The sequence below is a fragment of the Lagopus leucura genome, unplaced genomic scaffold (assembly GCF_019238085.1).
Source record: "Lagopus leucura isolate 7727_CA_CO unplaced genomic scaffold, USGS_WTPT01 Super-Scaffold_100027, whole genome shotgun sequence".
Classification (NCBI taxonomy): Eukaryota; Metazoa; Chordata; class Aves; order Galliformes; family Phasianidae; genus Lagopus; species Lagopus leucura.
In genome coordinates this window covers 1,937,665-1,960,475 of record NW_024962278.1, presented here as the reverse complement: position 1 = coordinate 1,960,475, position 22,811 = coordinate 1,937,665, and the positions used below count along the sequence as shown (strand labels likewise).

Sequence of the window (22,811 nt, the reverse complement as noted above, 5' to 3'; positions counted from 1 at the left end):
AAGGATAAAAAAAAGAGTAGGAAAAAAACAACAACTTGGAATAGCTCAGATTTTGTGGAGGTTGAGGAGCAAGATGTTGAACTCCAAATTCAGGGCTTATTTTAATGTGTTTTAATCCTCAGTGGTCAGATGAGCAGTGTGCACCCCAAGTCATGTCAACGGAGTTCCAGTGTTCACAGACCTATCGACACTTGAAAGAGAATCTGTATGAGAAAATCATAGAATACTTTGACAAAGGAAAGGTAGAGTTGTGGAGTTCTCTCTGTCAAAAAGTCTCTTACTGTGTTATTTTGTATAGTAACATTTAATGACTATTCTCCATAGAAAATGTTTGTTTCGTTATTGTGTAGGAAATCCTACTTGAAATGTGGGTCAACTAAAAATTCTATCCTGAAGGCTTGTTCACAGGGTACATCTGTTGTGTATGAACATGTTCTTTCAATAACCACATTTGCAAAGAAAGAGGTCAGTAATTACAAGTATCTGTCAGGCAGTAATAAAATAAATGTTGAGTGTACTTTCCCTTGCTAAGAAAATAATAAGGACACCACAGATTGTATTTCCAGACTATTCAGTCATTATCTCCCCCAAAAAACAGAGTTCAAACTGGGCACATTTTTACAGAGTCATCTTAGAATTACATCCTAAAATTAAAAAACTATTAGTTTGATGTTCAACACCTGGATCTAGTTCAGTTTCTTTAAAATCTGTGCAGGAAATGTAGTGTCATTTAGCATAGGGTCTTGTTTTATCAATTTGCATTGGAAATAACTATGATATAGCAGTTACCTCCTGGAGTATAAGAATAACCAAATGCTATTTCTATTATACCTCGCCTTCTGGTTCTCCAGGCAGCTGAGTGCCCCTCTCAAATTCAGAGCTACTTAGCCTAGGGGTACATAGCACTCTGTAAAAATGATGGTAATGCGTATGACCACCAGTAACCTTACATCAGTAAAGAGTTAGGCTCAGAAAAACTATTTTGTCTCCTTTATTCTGAATAGATGCAAGACTTGTAGAATTTGAGAAATATCCTCAGGAGTGCGAATATCTATTTGCTTTAGGACCACTCTTGTGCTGCAAACCAGAAAACGCCTTTAGCAGACGAGAAAAGTAGTCCTAGTCTTTCAGAGCAGTTTTGTAATTCCTTACAGTAATTTTTGGAGGTGGCTGTTAGGTAGTGTGGAAAGAAACAAGCTGTGTTTCCGAGCAAGGAGTAATTTAAGTCTAAGCCTTGTAAGCTTTTAGCTAACCAGGAAAGCTGTCAATGCCAGGCTGTCTGTGAAAAATGTATGGTTTTGAATTTTTTATAAATTGGAATGTTTGATTTGAAGAGAGGCCCTGCCTCATATGCTGCACCTGTGCTTAGATGCTATCTGACTTGATGATTTACTGCTTGATTATTATATCTGAAATTTCAGGTGATTTTTGGCAAAATTATTGTAAGAAAAAAGTAGATATATTCCCTTAGTAAATCATAAAGCACTTTTATTCTCCATGTTAATTTGTTTTCCCAAAGTTTATGGTTGCTGGGCTATTTCATTCTAAATATGCAGTTAATAAATGACTGCAGTTTAAAGATGGCATCATCAGTGCAACTGCAGTTAAACAGCAATGTGTTAAAGACATGTTTGTTAGTATTGGATTTACTCTTTGAATATGTGGGTATGTTGCAGATGTGGGAAGAAGCTATATCGTTATGCAAAGAACTTGCAGAGCAGTATGAAAAGGAAGTTTTCGACTACGAGCTTCTAAGTCAAAATCTGGTAAGAGTACATACAAATCTTCAAATTATTTTCATCACAGAATTTGGCAGTTTAGAGCTATCAAAAATATAGATTTTTATTTAATTTTTATTTAATAGATTTTTACTTAATTGATTTTTATTTAATTTATCGAAGAGTTCCTTTGTTGTATTACAGAATTCCAGTGCTAGAGATTCATAAATAACTATTTCATAAAGTTGTATGGGCATTTACTTACTGCAGTATTTTGAAACTATAGATGAGATAAGCATGTTCTTATTTTGTGCAACAAAATGTGATGTATAAATCAATGGCTATAGTACTACTGCAGAAAGTAGTAAGGAAAAAAAACCAAAAACCTGTAGTAATTATTGTGGCTGGTTTTGCCCTTAGGTTCAACAAGCAAAGTTCTATGAAAACATCATGAAAATTCTGAGGCCTAAACCAGATTATTTTGCAGTTGGATATTATGGCCAAGGATTTCCTACATTTCTAAGGGTAAACCTATTTACATTTTTTAACTTTTTTCAATCTGTTTTCATGTGCTTATAAAATTGTACTGTATATCAGTGCAAAGAAGTCACTGGGAATATCTGACTGGAATTTAATTCTCCTGGGATGCAGGATTGTTGTTTAACATCTACTACCATCCCTCCAACATCTGCTTCTGCCATCAAGGGCTAATGTAATAAAATAGGAGGCATTACTTTTGTAGCACCCATTGTTTATCACAGATGTACTTTTTGCATCATACCAGTGCTCTCTGTGACCCAACATTATGTCTTTAGCAGTAAGAAATAATAGAAAGCTAGAGTGAGAGAGAGTAAAATATATACAGTGTGTGTATAGTGTTGTTGATCTGGTATATATTCCCTATTTAGCTGATAAAGGGTTTCCTGTATTGGAGGTTATACTGTTGTGTATTAGAACACGATGAATTACTCTACAATGAATGTTTCCAATCTTTTTTCTGAATGGCTGTCCCCCAAAACATACTGTGATCATTAAAACACTGTGTTGGATATTTACTGCTGTCTTTTTCTTATCACCTGGTAATTTCTGTGCACTAGTTCTTGCAGAATCTGAGAATCTGAGAGTGATTGAACACTTGTTCTTTCATCATTTTCTTCATGCCACTCATGATGGATTATTCTTTAAAGATTTGGTTCATTTAAATACTGTTTCCACAGGAAACCTTCCTTATTTTTGTACATTGTAGTTCCCTTGCTGAACTAAATTTTCTAGTTCTTGGGACAACAGAACAAGAGTATACCTAGTATTTGAATGTGGATTCACTGTGATTTTGATACTGATGTTTCTTGTTTGTTTTCCTGTCTCACTCAGTTCTTGAATTTCAGATCTCTAATATTCAGTGAGCTGAAATGTTCATCCCAACCATCTTCTACTACATTGTTTTGTTTTTTTTTTTTCCTGAATAGTAGCATCTACTCACATATCATAGAACAGTTTCTCAAGTTCATGTTGTGTCCACTGAATAGACCTTGAGCTGTTGAACCTACTTCTTCTCTTTTATTTTTTCTCCATTTTTTACTACCATGTGAGAAAATCAAGAACTCGGGGGGCCTGTTTTGTTGTTGTTTTTTTTTTTTTGAAGAAGTTTGCCAAACTTAAGAAGTCAAGCACAATTTAATTTTACTTCAAAAAGCATTTTTAAAACATAATAAATTATTGCTTTAACTCCAGTAGTGACTGTCTTCAAAAAGGAGAATTAACTCAAATATTTGATATTTTTCTCCAGGAAAAAAAAAATCATACTGAATACAATGACTGTGGTAGCTTTCTTAGTGCTCAAGGAAATTAAAGAAATAGAAGACTCCTCTTTTGTGGCCTCGAAGGCCAAAGTTCCTTGAAAGAATTGGAAAACACAGTGAAAACATGCTAACATGGCAACTTTTTCTTCTGCTTTTATATAACTATCCTGTTAAATGAAGTAAAATGAACCACAAAGAAGCACACATGGGGATAAACTCTATTGTAAATTAGGGCATTCTGTTACATCAAGAAGAAGGAGCAAGCACAGTAGAACTATATACTATTATTAGAAAGCTGTGAAATTGTGAAATTTGGACCCAGATCACATTTGAAAGAAAATCCTTTTATATGAGAGACAAGAAAAGAAATTTCAGTGCGTTACTTACCCATCCATTCCGATTTTATTACACTCTACCAGGAGCATCCTCAATGACGATGCCAGTTGATCTTCGTTCTAATGCTCAAAAGTATCGCTCTGGAGAGTCAGCAAAGTACTTCATGACCTGGACAAAGTCAGGTGTTCTTTATAGTTATTAGTATTCAGGTATCAGCAACACTCATTTAAAAATTTAGTGACCTTATGGTATCTTCGTAGTGATAAACACACACACCTGCGATTTCTGCCTCAGCATCATACAGCTCAAGGAATCTGGTATTTATTCCTTGCAGAACAAAGTATTTATCTATCGCGGGAAGGAATACGAGAGGAGAGAGGATTTTCAGGCTCAGCTGATGAGTCAGTTTCCCAGTGCAGAGAAGATGAACACCACCTCAGCACCTGGAGAGGATGTGAAAAACTCTCCTGGTCAATGTATCCTTGAACACTGAGGAGGTCACAGAATGAAAGTGGTTTGGGGAAACCTGTTCTAGCAAGAGTTGAACTGTGTGGAACAAACATTTCCCAAATCTTATGGGGCAGTTCAGTTTGCAGTTTTATTATATCTTGAATGTTTCTAATGGACTGTTCCTAACGTGTTTGCTCCTGTTTCTTAAGCAATTCTAAGATGTTTGTCACTTTCACCATTTGTTCAGGTTCATGCATGGTTTAACTTTACTGCCTCTGAGTGGCAAAATCAGTGAGGAACATGTGAATTTGCTGAGGCTAAAGCAGCAACTTGTCTATTACTTCTCATTCCTAATTTTTGTGACTTGATATTAATTTCTTCCTTGAACATTGTTTTCTCTGGAACTGCACTTCTGTATTTCTTTACAACATGAATATGGCTTATTTTCTTAGAAATTTTCCTAGGAAAATTGACACATCCACAATTTCTAGAATGCCCTAAATTATTACATCTTTTTCTTCATATTCTGGCTCAAATTACTACTGGCTGAGCAGATACGAGATCACTCCATTGTATCAGAACTTTGTTCAATTGTTGTTGTTCCTTAATTAATTTTCAAGGAAGTTTTATAATGCTCTGTGTGCTCTCTTGAGTTAATTTTCATGCAACTGTAGGAATGCTGCTTTCTTTTCACACTCAAGGGGCTGAAGTATGAAGAATTACAAGCTTGTCCAAAATTGACATTATGTTTGAGAGTCACGATTTCATAAATTTCGTTGTGTCTTAAAACATTTTATTTTGGGGGGATCATGTGTTTTCAGTCCTTTCTGTAACTAGAATTTTCTGAAGCCTATGTGATAAATTGATTTACAAGTCACGACAGACTAAATCATAACGCTTCACTAGAAAAAGAAAATATCAGGTGGATGGGCTGCTCAGTGAGATTTCTAAAAGAGAATGCTAAACATCATGACATTACTCATGCTTAAAGGTGAATAGTAAAATGGTTTACGTCAGATGTTGTTGATGTTATTTATGTAAGTTGCCTTTAAGATTTTAATTAATGAGTCAGTGTGATAAATTACATTAATAATTTTTAAGTTCAGCAAATAATAAAAATTCCCAGTTCAAAATTAATGTATTTTAGCTAGTTAGTAATCTAGTAGGTTTTTTTGTTGTTGTTGTTGTTGTTTTTTTTTGCCAAGAAAGCTCCATAAATGAAACTCCAAACCCTGCATATTTTTCATCAGGATATGTCTTTCTTCTTTCACAGCAGCATAAGCTATTTCATGCTCATTGTTAATAATATGACCTTGACGTTCACAATTTCAGACATACAGTGTTTTACAGTGCAACCAGTCTTGGAGGAGCAACCCAGATTCAAAAATAAAGCAGTACCTGATCAAATTATAAAGTAAGTGAATTTCTGTAATAATTGAGTGGAATTCAGTCCATACTCCTAAGGTTACAACAATTATTTTGTGAATTCAGCCATTTGCCAAGATTCAGAACTTCTATTGTGTTTACTGACTGATGCATGTCTTAGGCAGTTCATGAAAGAACATCTGTTGCTAAAGGAATGGCATGTGGTTACGAGGCACAAGAGAATCCATGCTTTGGTTCATGTTCTGGAGTTTTCAACACAGCTTCAAATACAAGGGGTGAAGAGAGGACAGTTAGAAGTAGCTGACAGTAGGAGTATTTTTGAGTTGAAGGCTCTTACACATAAAATCTTGGTATGATTTACTTGCAAGTAGTACACAGTGCTTTTTGACAACATGGTTTTAGTTGTACAACCAGAATTGTGTAAAGAAATAAGGGAATTGAATTGTCCAAAGTATTTTGAGAAATGATTGCCTAACTGCTCCAAATTCTTAATTCAATGCTGAACATGTTCAACATACTTCATCCTTCTAATTGAGTGTTTTGACTGCATTTGGCTAGTGATGGTTCCTTCCAACAGGTCGTGCCAAAACTGCATACAGTACCTACTGGAGTACTGGCTGTGAGATTTTGGCTTGAAATCTCTTCAAGCTGATGAAATTTTGCAGTATCAGAAAAAAAGTAGAACAGAGGAGACTTCCTAGTCAGATGATGGAAGGCACATAAGGGTTCGTATGTTTGCAAACACAATTAATAAAAGCTGTTGCTTATCATAAGCACCTCAGTGGAAAATCTCAAGATAACGTTTGGTAGCTTGTAACATAAAGACAGCAAGAAGTACATAGGCTGTGTGATTTAAGGCAGCTCGTATTTTCTACCTCTTCTTGTCAGTACCTTGTGAAAGCACAAGGTTCATCTCCCTAACTGGAATCAGTTGAAACATGCCTCTTAAGCTAAAAGTTGTCCAGCAAATCTATGGCACCTGCATTTTTTTTTTTTTTATCCAACAGAAGCTTTGCAATGCCTCCACACTTAGACAACTAAGAATTAAATAATTTATAAATGTTTTCACAACATGCAGCTTCAGCCCTCCTAAAAGAGACTGAAGATAGAAGGGCTTATTTTTTTATCAGCTGATGTGAATTAATTCCTGACTGCTCCACAGTTGGATTCAAACCAGCTTTCACCTCTGTCTGCAGCCTGATCTGCAGAATCTCTCCTGAAATTGCATTTGGTTTGGAGCAGAAAGATTCACCTAAAAACACATGCCCAGATAAATCAGGCACAAACAGAAGCTTTGTAGTATAAAATAAATGATATAAAAAATAAAATAAATTCTGTGGTCCCAATTTTAACTGGAACTCATTTGAAAATCATAATCTCACAAAACTTGCTATGTTTGACTTGACTTCACTGTAGTGCCAGCTACATTTTGAACTTATAATGGATATATTTAGGGAAGTGCTCCACAAAAAGTACAATGGTCTGTCATATGGAAGATTTTGTAATTGCTTGTCTCAGCTGCAGAATTCTGCCAAGCTGTTAATTTAATCTGGCCTTAGAGGAAATATTTATTTTTATAAGTGCACTTAATTAGGCATTTAATTGTTAGTTACGTAAGTTGATGACAATGCATTTATTCTATCAAAAAGCTTTAAAATATCTGCCCTTTCAGATGGGATGGCATAAAGTGATCTAGCTGGGTACAGTAATATTCTCCTCTTTCATTAAGTTGTAGAAGATAATCTTGTTTGTTTGAATATCTCAGCTGCTCGGGTCTCTATTGGTCTGTTTCCTCAGCCTTCCAAAACACGGCTTTCTGAGACATGTTTTGCTCTGCAAAATTACCTTTTGTTTTATATTGCTTGAAATTGATCATAATTGATCATAATAGAAACCAGAGAGAGATTATTTTCAAGCAGAACACTTAGCCTGAACTTAGCAAGTGCTAAAGTGTGACTGGTTATGTGTTGGTGGGAATGCATGTGCACAGTGATTGAAATGATACATTAACTAAATCAGATAGACCAGGGCATAGATTTCTTTATATTAATGTCTGCTTCTAAAAGTGTTTATGTACATTTTCTTATCTGTCACAATAAATTATTAGTTATGGCCTCAGATATTTAGCTTATTGGATGACCGTTGTTCTGTATTGTGAGTAGAACTTTTAGATTAAATGGATTAAAATGATTTGTTATGGTACATGGATGAAAAATCACGTGTATTTCAGTCAAAGTAAATATATTCTTTTTGTTCAGTCAATTGCTTTTTAAAAAGTGTACTCCTTTTAGAAGAAAAGCAGAGAGTATGTCACAGTAACAGAACAGGAAAGTAAAAATCTTTTTTAAGCTCTCTTCTAAAGGTTCTAACATTAATCTGGAAGTTACAGAAGTTGTAGAATTTTCTTACCTCAGAAGTGCACCCAGTCCCACGCTGAAGCAGCCTGTTTGCAAAATACTCGATCATCCTTTATAGATAAAGTAGCTGTCTCCTGAATTTTCAGTTGTGGAGTTTTTTTCTTCCCATTAAATTTCCTTTTAATTAAAACTAATTCAAGCTGTAATAATTGACTGTGATAACAAGAGAAATAAATATGTGAACTCTGTATTTTACAAAATTCTTTTTTAAATCTTTCAGCTTTTATAAGTCCAACAATGTCCATCGTTTTCACTATTCAAGACCTGTTAGAAAAGGATCTGTTGACCCTGAAAATGAATTTGCTGTAAGTAAGCAAATGACAAAGTGATGCAGTTCTGGTAGATATGACTGACAGAATTCTGATCCTTTCTTAGTCTGAGACAACACATTCCTTGCAAAAATATACAAAAAAAATCTGTTATTTGCATGCTGATGATGCTCGAGGCCGCACCTCGAGTACTGTGTCCAGTTTTGGGCCCCTCACTGCAAGAAAGATATTGAGGCCCTGGAACGTGTTCAAAGGAGGGCAACAAAGCTGGTGAGGGGTCTGGAACACAGGCCATATGAGGAGAGGCTGAAGGAGCTGGGAATGTTCAGCCTGGAGAAGAGGAGGCTCAGGGGAGACCTTATTGCTCTCTATAACTTCCTGAAGGGAGGTTGCAGTGAGCTGGGGGTCGGCCTCTTCTCTCGTGTCATCAGTGATAGGACCAGGGGGAATGGTTTCAAGCTATGGCAGGGGAGATTCAGGCTGGACATGAGGAAGTATTACTTTTCAGAAAGGGTGGTCAGGCACTGGAATGGACTGCCCAGGGAGGTGGTGGAATCACCGAGCCTGGGGGTGTTCAAGGAAAGACTGGATGTTGTGTTGAGGGACATGGTTTAGTAGGAGCTATTGGGAATAGGTGAACGGTTGGACTGGGTGATCTTTTAGGTCTTTTCCAACCTTAGTGATTCTATGATTCTATGATTCTATGATCAGTAGTGTCAATTGTTTCACATAAGGAGCTTCTTATCTACTGTTAAATAATTCAGATGCTGATCTACCCTGACATCCCAGTTATGTGCTCTATTATCAGCATTAGTGCTGTGCACTGGGCTCCTTTCCAAGCTGGAAAGTTTTGAAACTATTTATACACGTTCCTTTGAATTGTTATTCAAATAACTAAGTGGTTAATGTCTTCATTCTTGATAACAATAGACAGTATCCATGCTCACTTCATATAAATGGAAATTAGTGTGGTTGGAGTGCATTTTTTTGCATTCGTTGTTACATTTCTCACTAGTGGCAGGTTATTTAAGCTGATATTGCTAAAATAAGGAGTGGTAGAGCAAATGCAGTAGAGGCATCTTAAAATGCCAACAGCTAGTCATCTTCAGAAGGAATGGGGGGGAAGTAAGGATGCTGGCTATTACTGCTTTTAATTGCAAAAACATATTTTGAAAGTAGAGGTCATTTAGTCACAGTCATTTGATGTGTAATGGCAAAGTAAGGAATAGATACTAAAAGACCAAAGGATATTTTTCTTTTTCCTGTGCTTTGTGCAGGCCTAATGTTTGAAGAAGACCTAATTTGAAATCTGAAAATAATTTGTTTAAATAGCTACGATGGATTCATTTTGCAGTGTCTTTTCATGCAAAGATACATATGCATGTTTTGCATCTACAATCTGACATTTCAGAAGACAGAAAAGATTAAAGTTTAAATCCTGAAGTATCATTTTCTCCCTTATATTTTTTTTAATAGTCTATGTGGATTGAGAGAACATCATTCATTACAGCATACAAACTTCCTGGAATTTTACGATGGTTTGAAGTTGTCTCCATGTCACAGGTGTGTATTAACATGCTAGGAAACTGTATCATGTTTATAAGTATGAATGATCGTGTACAGAATAGCTTGTGTATTTGTCACAAAGGCAGACTTGTCACTTATTTTTACATGTACAAGCTGGGAGAGTTTATTTTTTTTACAACTGTGATAGTTACATATTGATCAATAGAACTTTCATCTGATTGATAGTTTTAGGACCAAGTCCTAAAAGATTTGAAAAGATCCATAGTTTTAGTGAATTATAAGAAAGTTGTTCACATACGTACGGTTTTATAAAACTAAAAAGGCCATTTTATCTCTGTATCAAGCTTAAGAGTCGTTAGTGGAGGTTAGGTATTTCCTCTGTTACAGCCATACTGTCATTTCACTTTATTGAATTAATTTGAATTGAGCTAATTTGAATGATTTAATACATTCATTTATTGAATTTATTCACTCTTCATCCAAGTTTATCATAAAACTTTTAGAAGAGAAATCCACTTGGCTCTCATAACCTCTTGGTTTAAATTAGGCATTGAATGAATAAAGAGACAGACATTTTATTTGCATTCTACAATGTGTTTAATGCATCAGAACAGCAGAGAGGTACACACCCAAGGATGGTCTGCAGCTCCTTGCACTTGGTTCAGTTGGTGCATTTTGGGGTTGCCTCTTCACAGCATCTGACAGACACAAGAGAGGATGTGCTTCTGTGTGCACAAAGACCATTCACACCTCATTCTGAATTATGATTATGGGGGTGTCTAACCAAACTCTATTGCTGGATTTCTGTGCCATGTAAGAAAGTATTTAGGAGTTGTCATTGTACATACGTAGCTAAGATGTCTTTAATGCAAATTCTAGCCTAGATGATGGAAATAAAGATAACTGGCTCTTTGTTCTATTTCTATGCATTGAAATACACTATCTGCAACTTAAATGGCATAATCAATAGCAAATGATTTGATTTAACTGTCAAAATGACATAGTACCAAATAGTTGTCTTTGAATTGTATTTCCTTTGTGTAACAGATTACTGAAATACAAGTAACATTCAAGTCACAGAAACAACAAAAAATGAATTCTTACAAATGAGAGATTTTCAGCTGAAAATACTTTAATTTTCATAAGTAACATAGCTAACATATCTAAATGTGCAGTTCCATTAATTTACCTGTATAAAGTTAGAAATAATCTACGTCAAGATTTACTATATATCTTTCATCTTTTTTATTTCTTTATAGACTACAATTAGTCCTTTAGAGAACGCTATTGAGACTATGTCCATGACAAATGAAAGAATTCTGATGATGATTAACCAATACCAGAGTGATGAAAACCTTCCTATTAACCCACTTTCGATGCTTCTGAACGGCATTGTTGATCCAGCTGTTATGGGGGGCTTTGCTAAATATGAGAAGGTAGGAGAGATTATTTTTGGTTGTACTACATCCTGGTCCTACTTGATGGTGATAGAGTGAAGGCTCAGCTGGGAATACGAAGGCCACAACTCCATCAGTTAAAAGATCCTTGTACGCTGGTCACCTCTGATCAGGAGTCATTCAAAGCAGAAAGTAGCATAGGTCCAAAATAGATACTGGGAGAGTAACAAGCTCAATATTAATAGCAATTAAAAGAATAATATATATTTCATGTATGTGTGTTCATTTTTCCAAATATAATGAAAATGGCTTTCACACATCAAAAGGTTTGCTCTGGAATAAGCAAATCAAGTTTATGCAACAGTAGGGCTGTAGGCTTTAGATGTGTTGCATTGTTATCAGTGTTTTCCAGCAATTGCAATCTTTCTGCAGAGCAGTATTTGTTAAAAATTGGAACACAAATATATTTTTTTCTGCTATACGTGGAAAATTGGACATCTTGAGGAACTAAACTGTAACAAGTTTGTCCCTGAGGCCACTTTGTTGAGGGGAAAAAAGAAAAAAAGAAAAAAAGGCAGGAATGTTTAATAATTTATAGATTCATTTTTTGATTGAATTCTAAATTATTAAAGTTTACGATGAAATTGAATGTAAAACTACTCCATAGCTGTACAGATTTATTATTTCTGCCTGCCATTTCCTGATGAAAAGTATATGCTGTGCTGAGTAGGCTCAGCATGCTAGATGGACTGCAAGTATGCTGAATGGATGCTGTATATATTTACATGAACACACACATAAAATACTGTCAGTAAGCATGATTTACTCTGATGGACTATGACTTATGCTCTGTTAGTCCTAAAGTATCACTCCTTCAAATAGTTGGCAGTTACAAATAACTATTTTTCCTTCATACATGGAGGGTGAGGGGGTGGGAGACACGTAGTTTCTTTGCTCAGAAAAGGATAGTCTGTATGCAGTACCTAGCTCCGCTTATGTATGACAGCATTTTCGTTATAACGTTAACTAATGTTAGTGTGAGATACCTGAATAAATTTCTGAGTTTAATCATGTAAACTGTGGCGCTCCAAATTTGTGCATTTTTAAGTTTCAGTGCAAGTTTACAAAACAAACAAGTATTTCTTTTTCACAGTAAGTGTCTTAAGCTGAGAAGTGTTGTATGAAGAATGAATTCAGTTCTCAAACGATATAGCAATTATAGCAGCACCTGGCTAAGAAGCATGCATGTGTCTTTTTATTCATTGACAAATATTATGGTAACCTGTTAGAGTCATTGAACCAATCACTGATCTCTTTATTTGTTGAAATGATAGACTGAATTATTTTTTGTTTATCTCAGGCTTTCTTTACAGAAGAATATATCAGAGACCATCCAGATGATCAAGAAAAGCTGAATAGACTTAAAGATCTAATTGCTTGGCAGGTAACATCTTTCTATCAGCAGTTAAATAAGGCTTCCTCAGCTGCTTTTTTTTTTTCTTTTCTTTTCTTTCTATGACTTTCTAGCAGGACAGTGTAGCATCATTTAGAGGACCGTGTTAATTTTACTGTTTTTGTACCCATGCAAAACTTTTACTTGAATTTTTTTTCTTCACTCTTCACTCCCCACTGTGAGGAGGAAATAGAAGAATGAGATTCTGGTTAGAAACTCCAGACCTTTTGTTTCAGAATATGTCTAGTTCTAAAAGCACCACCTATTTATTATCTTATTTAAATACAAATGATTTCTTGTTAAGAAGAGAAAAGGATTTAAACCCTTTCAGTTTTAATGTGCCCAACAGGGTGCATGAATTCTGTTACAAATCCTCTGAGATCACCGATGATACAGCATGACAGTAATTCTTCAGCATGTGATGTAGCATGAGATTGCTGCAATGTTCTTGGGGATCTAAGCTGCCCAGTCCTTCAGCTTTTGTTTTTTTTTTAAATCTGAAAAATGGAAGAAATGGCTTAATTCCAAAAATTACATCTTATTTCCTCAGGATAATTATTATTATAGCACTCTTTATAAGTTCAGTGAAATGCTACCAGAATCAGGGAAATTACCCATACAAGCTTTCTATGGCCTGGGGGAAGTAGTGGACCAGAAAAGAATTTAAGTACTTTGTAGGAAAACAGCATCTGGAATGGCTTATCAAAATCTATATATAATAGGCTGCGTTCATGGTTAAAAGGTTCAGGACTTCAAACTCAGGTTGCGTATTTAAGGACTTCAAGAAATGATTGGAAAACAAGCATTTGCAAGCTTAAATTGTCTTGAGAAATAACTCTTTCCAAGAGGCAGCTGTGTTTTCTGTGTTTTCATTGTTTTGGGGTTTTTTTTCTTTGTTATTGTTTGTTTATGGATTGGTTGGTTGGTTTTACACGAGAATCTTAAGAAATCCTAATGAAATGCTAGTTGCTCATAGGACTTATTTTCATACTCAGTGACCATTCCAGATTGTTGCTACATGTCTGTTTTATGGCAAATATGGAATACTGCTAGTGAATATTTTTAAATTTTATCTCCAGGGGAAAGCAAAACATTCTGCCTATGCTAGAAGCACTGATGTTGTTTCTTGTTTTATTTTTAAGCCTAACTAACCTGCAGAGCTCTTTTGTTCTTGCAGATGAGAATGTAATTACATGAGGTAGTAGCAGGAAAAAAACCTCTATTTCTGGTAGAGTTAAGGGAAAAAAACTCTTCTCATGAGCATTTCCTATGATAACAGAGAAAACATGACCCCATAAATTCTCAGTTCTGTTTGCATTATCTCATCCAAACAGGAGTTATTGTCAGCAATATATGGCATAATGAATGACTATGAGGGGAAACTAACTTTTGCACAGCATGTTTTGTTAAGAAAACTCTGAGGTCTTCTGAAACTTAGATGATTTAAATGACGAAGAACTGTTTGCTGTATAAATTAATATACATAGCAATTGCTGTATCAAACTAAAATATAGTGATCTCCTTTCAAGAAACATGTAATGAAATAATGTGAGCAGATCTGGAAAGTTACCATCAGAAGAGTATGGCCTAACGTATTTCATTTCTATGCTCCATATCTCTTTGTACTACCAGACTCATTTAAAAAAAATAAATCCTTCTCGCTGCCTTAATCTGATGCCATCCTTTTAAAAAGTTGGACTGGAAACAGCAAGAATTAACCTTTTATTCCTCTTGCAGCAGTGAAATAAATTTTTCAAATAGTTTTAAAGGAAAAGGGTCTCTTACTATTCTCTTAAAGTTTTTGATGCTTCTTCCCATCTCATTTTGATTCCTCACCATTTGGTGATTTCTTTGAGTCACCAACCTTAACAGCTTTCTCCCACATCACTGGCCAACACTGGCTCATTTTCTGAACATCAGAAGTACTCAGTGCATGCAGTGCTACTCACTGATGGTTGTAGCATGAGGAAGTGAAATGGTCATCTGGATCTGCCCTGGTAAATCTCTTAGAGAGGACAGACAGATCTGTTGTCTTCAATATATAAGTTTTAATGCCATATTTCTAAAGGGTGCACTGAATCGAACTACGATAAAAAATGATGAGGTTAATGAAGAGCGATGTATGCCATATTAATTGCACTCGTATGGTCAAAACTCAAAAAGGAATCTAAGTGGATTTGGAAAAAAAAAAAAGCGCAGAACAAAACACACAAGAAAAAATTTTACTGGGAAGTAGCTAAACTTTATTATAGTTAGGAAGGGTTACCTGCAGAAGGGTAGAGAAGTCTGTGGCACAAATCTCATGAATCACCATTTTCAAGGACTGAAGAGTAATGAAAAGTCACACTATTTTAAAGAGAAACACCACAATTTTTGTCTTCATGAGTACAGTTGTTATTATTTCAACAGCCTGTAAAAGTATGTCATCCATCATCTTCAAAGACACTTCTTGTTTGTTTTTAACTGGATATTATTACACTAACACAGCAGAGATGTCAGTAGCAATATAAAAGCAAAGAAAGGAATTTTAGGGAAGAGAAAACAGGAAAGTACTATAACCATCAAATTTGCTTCCACTATACATTTACTTTATTTCTTTACTTGACAAGCAAACTGTTCCATTTAGCAAAGGGCGAGGATTTTTAAGGAATTTCAAGTAGTAGGAGTTGTTTGATTAGCTGATACAGAAATATCTTTTCCTAAAACATTCCTGAAAATATGAGTTTGAGAAAAGGGAAGCACAGGGGTAACATAGTGTAGTCAGTTTGGTTAGTGAAAACTGCTTCTGGCTTGAGTCGTTCATTTCTGTACTGAAGAACTTACTGATTATTTTTTTTTTTTTAGATGTGCATAATGCAAAGGAAATCTGCAGAATAAATTCCGTGAGAAAGGAAGCGATTGCCTTCCAGTAATGCGGCATTAGCGTGCTAAGTTGCTGCAAAAATTGTCAAAATGATCACACACTTAAGTCTCCAGTAAACTGATGTCAGTGAGCCACTTATTCCTCCATTTGAAAGAGTTTGAAACAACTTGCTGAGAGACCATGTGGATAATTTTCATCCCTGCCATATTTATTATAAGCCACAGCAGGCATCTTCAAGATGAAGATTTTCTTACTTATTTTAAACTCACATGTTTAATTTCATAAGGTTTTAGCATTAAATGCAAAGGACAGAAAAAAATTTCACTATGACTGAACAAGTCCACTTTCAAGAGCCCCTTCCAACTGGTACTGATTTGCCTCTTTGCTGCTAAAACCTCCTGTACAGTAACATCACTCCTGGTCACCTCAGTGTCGGCTCATAAATCTGTCCATCAGTTGTAGTTTGTTCAGCAGATAATCGAAAGAGTTAGAGGACCTGTCAGACTCAGTTGATATTCTCACTTTTTTCTTCTGTTTTGCCCTCTTCAAGATACCTTTCCTTGGGGCTGGAATTAGAATTCATGAAAGAAGAGTTTCTGACAACCTTCGTCCTTTCCATGACAGAATGGAGGAATGTTTCAAGCATTTAAAAGCGAAAGTGGAAAAACAGTATGGAGCCAGAGAATTGGTATCTGTGTCCTTTTTAACTCCTTTCTTCCACCTTCTTTGTTTAATATGTATCTTGTTCTTCTAAGCAAAGCATGTAGTAAATTTTTGTTTCTCATGAGTTATCTTGTGATGTGAAGGTAGTAAGACCCGAGTTTTTTTAGCCAGTGAGTTGATGAATCCAACCTATTAAGCATTCCTCATTTTGAAAGATTTGGAGATCCAAATAATATCATTTGGATGATATTATTTATATTAAATGAAATTTTTTTTCTTCTTCCCTATAGTATTTCTACTTCCATACCAGGAAGTATAAGCAAATTCTTGTGCTTCTCAGATTTTTAGTTTTTCACAGTATCTTAGAGCTTTCATCTGAACTTAGTCTTCCTGTGCTAACAATTTCAGATGTATTGTGAAGTAAAATCTATGATGTAAGTAACACTAAAAAAAATTGATAGTTGATACTAGAAAGAAATACAGGAGAATAGTGGCACTACTGCCATTTTACCATATCTGCTTCTCTTTGGTAGCTGGCAAAAGTTTTTTTTATTAAAAGAAAAGGAAAAGTAATGCATGAAAACTCTGCAGAAAAAAAAAACAAAAACAAAAACCTTGAAAATAATTCTTGGAACTGTATATGTTTCCAAATCTTGTGAAAATCAGTCTTGATACAAAGGATGTGGAAAGCCAAATACTTTCTGGATAATGAGGGGAAAAAAAAAAAAGGCCTGTGTTTTAATATGAGATGTTTTTAAATTGTAGTACATATATTTAAATTGAGATCAACTGAAGTAGCCTAGAAAAGTAACTTATGGTATTTGTGCACTGGGAAATGCTCAAAAATCTGGCTTATTTCATGGTGCAGTGATGAGCTAAGGGCTGACATGCTCATCTCAGAAATATATGACCAAAAAATGAACAGAGCACACTGTAATTCTGCATCCCAGAAGTCAGTCCTGAAAAAAGAAAGCAATTCTAGAATTAGCCAATAAATGCTGTCCTTGTCCCTGCTTTATTAGCAAAGAGGAACAAGAAAGCATTTGGAAATATATCAGACTTTTTTTAGTTAATTTGGTATCAGGCTGCAAAATATAAATAATTGTCAACATCAAGCTAATTTTTTCATGCTTTGCAGAGAGATGTGGTGTAACATATAATTTTGTACATGATGGATACTTGAGAACATGGAGAATCCTCCTGTTCTTCCTGTCTGGCTATTTGGGAAATAACAATTCTGTCTTCGACAGCAAACATATAATGAAAAAGGCTACATTAATGTGTAGTGATGGCAGGAACTGGTGTATTGAAGGCAGAACATGATTAATGTCTTCTAGGAAGGACAAACTAAAGCTATAAATTGCATTTAATTTAGCTACTCACTGTAACTTAGATTTTGAGAGGTCTTAGGTTAAGACCCTAAGAGTGTATCTGGGAAGAGGAAACAATCACAGTAATTAATGGTAGCAAATAACTTCATTTATACCAACTGTTAAAACATCTGTGCTGTCTTTAAAACCTAGATGAAAGGGGTGAAATAAGGTTGACCCAAACATGTTTGATAGAAAATATTCCTCTATTCATCTTATAGCCAGATTTTGATGACAAGAGAGTAGGACGGCCAAGATCAATGCTGAGATCCTATCGCCAGTTGTCGGTTATTTCAATGACTTCCATGAATTCAGACTGCACCACTCCAAACAAAATTGCTCCAGAAAGGTTGGTTATTCTTTGAGTCCTGTTTTTAGACCAGTTTTATGGGATGAAACTAAAAGATTTACTAGAAGAATAAAGAGGCATTCAAGGTTAAAGCCCACTAGCAGTCTCTTCCAGCTATGCAAAAAATTATTTAAACTTTAGCTATTGTTTCCTCCAATCTTAAAGATCCAGTATTTCAACCATGGTAGACAAAATACGTTTGAGTCTCACTCAAAAAGACGTTTCTTCAGGACAACCTGAATGACAAAATAACTAATTGAAAAACATAAAGAACTGGGGAGAGGGAGAGATGTCCTACTGACTTTTTTAACTGCAGCTCTGGAAAAGCTTGTAGAGTTCCAAAGAACAGTTGTAGATGTCTTTGTTTAGTTTTTCATCCACAAGTGGTTTTGAGTGCTTAAAAAATGATCCTTTGGGCACAGAGTTTCTTCACAAGCAAAGCATAAATAAAATGGTGCAGTGTTTGTGATTATTTTTTAACATCTGATCTCTTTTTTTTGAGAATTTGGCTTATGAAAAGTGAAAGGTCTAAAGGTGTATGACACTAACTTGGAAGTCTATTTGCCTAAGATCTGCCTATCTTCTTGCATGTTGGACTGACAGTTCAGTGTTAAACCCTATTTAATTAAATTTTAAATGCTCCCAGGTTTGAGTTTTATAACAAAATTGCCTAGTACCCCTTTATGAGGTTTTTTTCCGAGCATTCATATCTACGTGTGCAGCACACAACCGTGATTTGTGCCGTATCTACCAACTCATGTCTCTAACAAAGCTGGGCACCTCATCTGTAACCAGGAAACTATATCTAAGCAGCTGAATCATGCACCTGTTGTGCTTCCTCATGATACGGTCTCTCAGATGGCTCAGCAAAGTAACATATTTTGCTTTACCTGTTCGTAAGCTGTAAAATAATTTCAGCCCCCATGTTCAATTTCATCGGCAGAGAGGGAATAAAGCTAGCATTGATTTCATATTTTTTTTAATTAAATGAAAAATAGCCCAATATTTAAATCATAAAAATTTTAAGAGTGTTGGAAGAAGATTTTACCACTGCATGCACTGTTGTCCCATATGCTGAAATAAATAGGAGAATGCATTTAAAACATGATCAGATACAGTATTACTCCTGTTCCGCTGTGCTCAATAAGCAGAATAGCAGTTCTTGCTTTCAGCACCATCACCCCACATAAATCCTCTTTATGAGATCTCACCCCATCTTCTCTAGGAGTCCTTGAGCTAATGCACACATGTTCAAAAAGAGATCTGTGCTTCTTATTACTGTTTTACAATCTTTACAACATTTGAAGACATTGTGATACCTCCTGAAGGCATCTTTGTTAGTGTCTACAGTAGCTGAAACACATCACATACTTTCTGCCAGTGGTTAGAAAGTGAAGGGAAAGGATGACCTGCATTTATATTTCACGGGGAAATTATGTCAGAATACAAGTGGCTTTGAAAATATCATTCAGCAATTTCCCTATTTTTTCTTTTTTACTCCTGCAGCTTTGATCTGGAAGTAGTGCTACCGAAATCAGCGAAATCAGAATCGGAGAAGGATGCTCCACAAATTAATCCTAACCCTGAAGTTAAGATGAGAAGGTCCAAAAAAAGAACAAAAAGAAGCAGCGTGGTGTTTGTTGATGAGAAGACAGCACCTGATATTTCCATCTCTGATATGAAATGTGTACGTTATTGATTTAGTCATATTTTATAATCCATAAAAAGAGGAAATCAATCCTTTTCTTATCCAAAAAATATATATATCACATAGAACTGTAGCTGCCATAAAAGGAAACACACAGGATACAGAGGCAATCTGACCTGCTGTGAATGAGGTTTGCAAGATACTGAGGAAGAAACAAATCAGTGGAAAAATCAGATATATTCAGCATGTGTTTATGACCACAGATAGCATAGCTCTATAGCTGCAGAATTCTGAAGTCTGTTCAACTTAAAATGGAGTACTGCATTGTGAGGGTTAAGCATGCTTTCCTGTTGAAAGGAAATTCACTGTGCTGACACTTCATGGCAGCTCTTTGTAGTCAGGGCTATTTCAAAAGTGATGAGTCCTGTACTTCTTGTACTTTGTTATGGAACATGCAGCTGTTAGAAAACTGCAAGATTGCAAACAGTGTTCCTCAAATGGTGTCAGACTGAAGTTTGGAAGCGGTGGCATCTCTCACTTCACATATCATCTGAGTGCCTTTATCACACTAATAGATCATTGAATGTCTTATATAACACACACAGTGTTTGGTTTTTTTTAATACTTTAGTCCTCGGGAGACTTCATGTAGTGTAAAAAGAATTTAAAAAATCTGAAAGATGTCCTCTTGATAGACAAGCCCTATCTAAATTAAAATATCAGGCACTGCTTGATTGCTGAATGAAAAAGAGTCCAAGTCATTTGATCAAAAATTTTGGAGGAATCATCAAAGGGAAAGTGAGTTGAATAGAAAGCTAAGATTCTTTTGGGAGATGCGTATCTTAGTTCAGAGCTCTTTTAACTATTCTAATCAAGTCTTAGAGAGATGGTTTTGTATCTTTTCATATTAACTTGAAACTAGCAAGGAGTTAAATTCACATCTGAAAAAGTTTTCTTTTTATTGACCTATGAGTTCAAAGATCCCTAAAAGAACTGAGGGGAAAGGTACATTGCAGGAAGTTACACTGACCCATCCTTTCTTAAGGACAGAAAAGGAAAGAAGGAAAAAACTTGATTCATTGCAGAATGGTTGACTTTTGGCTGATTGGCTATCAAGTTCAACATTTGATTTCACAGTTGAGGACATTTTGAACGAAGCAGGACAAGCCCCTATCATTAGTTAAGTAGGAGAAGAGGCTGATATCCACCTTGCCAGAACCTCCTTTCAGGCATATCTCAATAATGTCACAAAACATTATTTTGCTTGGATCTTTGTTCCTTATATCTCACTTCATTATTAATAGCATTATGCGATTTTAAAACAGCTGTCACGGAAATACGAATTCATGAGTGACACCAACCTCTCAGAACATGCAGTGGCACCTCAGAAAACATCTGTCCTCAAGCAGATGAGCTCTGTCAGTCGTTCTATGCCAACTATTCCAGGTAAGCACCTTGTGGTAAGACTGAGCATTCTGCACTTCTTGGCAGCTTAAGAAAACGATGAAGGGATTGCTCTGAGCAGAAGCAGGCGTGCCTGTGTATCTGTGCGTGGCCCTGAGCTTCTGAGACAAAGATTACATTTTAAGCGTGTATTGTGCATGTGAGGCTGGACTATAGCTTGGTAACACCACTACCTGGTACTAACATACGAGGTCTAAAAATCTTTCTGGAGCTCAGGATCTTGCTTCCTTGTATGGTATGAGCATTCCCTTGCGTTCAAAAAGGCAAGGTTTATTCATCTTCTCTGATTTATATGGCATCCCTTGCAGAAGCAAGGGCTTCTCTAGTCTTGAGTCAGCACAGTATCAGAGGGTTTCATGCAGGAAGAAATGCTCTGTACCTTGCTTTGGCAGGTGAATTTCCCCAAAGATTGCCCGATAGTAATGTTGTCAACTTCTGCAACTGATCTTAGAGAATAATCTTATAAGCCTTCCTCTGAGAAAGAGGAAGGGAAAATGAAGTAACACGGCTGCCCACAGGAAAACTTATGACTGTGTAATAGAGAAGGGAAAAGTGTAACTTAAACTTATTTCTAGGCCAGAGTATACAGACAAAATGTTGCACAATTTCAGTGTCCTTTGCCCCATGCTTCTTCCATACCATATCTGGCTTCTTAGCTTGCACTTTATCTAGCCCTCTCATTGTCCCTATCTTTCTATATGGCTACAACAGGCATTTATTACAATACAACAGTAGTTTCCTATCCAGACACAAACTATGAATCAAATTGACTGATTTTCTTTTTTCACTATCCATTTACAATGCAATGAAGCTCAGTATTCTGAGGAGTAAGTTTAGATGACAGAAGTCTTTTTTCTCTCTAACAATTGCATTAGATATTTCAAATTCTGCTTTTTCTCTCGCTGACTCTCCTTTTTTTGTTTTGTACAACGTTCCTTTCAAAGGATTAACTCTGTCTGTCAATCCTGTGGCATCTGATGAAACAATTGCATCACACAGGCTGAGTCAGCCAGTGTTTCCTTCCACCTCAGATGGTGATAAGAAAACCATCAAGAAAAAGAAGGTGAATCAGTTGTTTAAAACAATGGTAAGTTCTGTGTGTTGATGGTAAGAAGAGCTGCCTCTTTAAAAATTCTAAGCTATGAAAATGAGGTCATTTTTAAAACATCATGGGACTTTAAGTTAAACTGTTGTCTTTTTTGCTTCTCTCTGGGTAAGCAAAAATTTGCCTCTGACTGTGCTTTTGAAGTTAGGATGTACTTGGTATGTTTAACATAAAGGCACAGATGTGCACTTCTGCATCTGTACCACAAGAGGTCACATTTGACCTGCTGATTTTCTCTGACTTATATAACACTAGCAAAACCAGTTATTTCTTGTTCAATTGAGTTACGTTGTGCAGTTTCACTAGCATCACAGCAAGGTAATCATTGCATATATGGCAAAATGTGAAGAGTGTGAGTTAGTTTCTGGTGTATGAGACAATTGTTACAAAGTAGAAATTGGCTTACACTGGAGTAAATGTGTCTGAAAAGTTTCCCTTCCTTCCGAGTAGTAAACCTTTCTCTGACTTAGTGGAAATTTCAGAAGATTAAACACCACTGAATTTAATGTAGTGTGTGAGAGAAACAAGAAAAAGTATTCAGTGCAGATATCAAGATTCAAAGGTTTTGGAGTTGTCCCATTATTTTAGGTAGGAGAGG

The 22,811-nt window shown here is 35.7% G+C and overlaps 1 protein-coding gene across 1 annotated transcript in view; it reads left to right on the top strand.

The window, feature by feature from the left end:
• DOCK2 (dedicator of cytokinesis 2) overlaps positions 1–22,811 on the top strand; it is a 155,205-nt gene that overhangs the window by 130,914 nt on the left and 1,480 nt on the right. The window contains exons 38-51 of the mRNA XM_042880726.1: positions 123–242; positions 1,677–1,766; positions 2,139–2,243; positions 4,188–4,329; positions 5,636–5,717; positions 8,327–8,411; positions 9,852–9,938; positions 11,162–11,338; positions 12,660–12,743; positions 16,166–16,303; positions 17,870–17,997; positions 19,504–19,684; positions 20,970–21,090; positions 22,053–22,195. Of these exons, the coding sequence (XP_042736660.1) occupies positions 123–242; positions 1,677–1,766; positions 2,139–2,243; positions 4,188–4,329; positions 5,636–5,717; positions 8,327–8,411; positions 9,852–9,938; positions 11,162–11,338; positions 12,660–12,743; positions 16,166–16,303; positions 17,870–17,997; positions 19,504–19,684; positions 20,970–21,090; positions 22,053–22,195 (1,683 nt within the window). The remainder of the gene's footprint in view (positions 1–122; positions 243–1,676; positions 1,767–2,138; positions 2,244–4,187; positions 4,330–5,635; positions 5,718–8,326; positions 8,412–9,851; positions 9,939–11,161; positions 11,339–12,659; positions 12,744–16,165; positions 16,304–17,869; positions 17,998–19,503; positions 19,685–20,969; positions 21,091–22,052; positions 22,196–22,811) is intronic.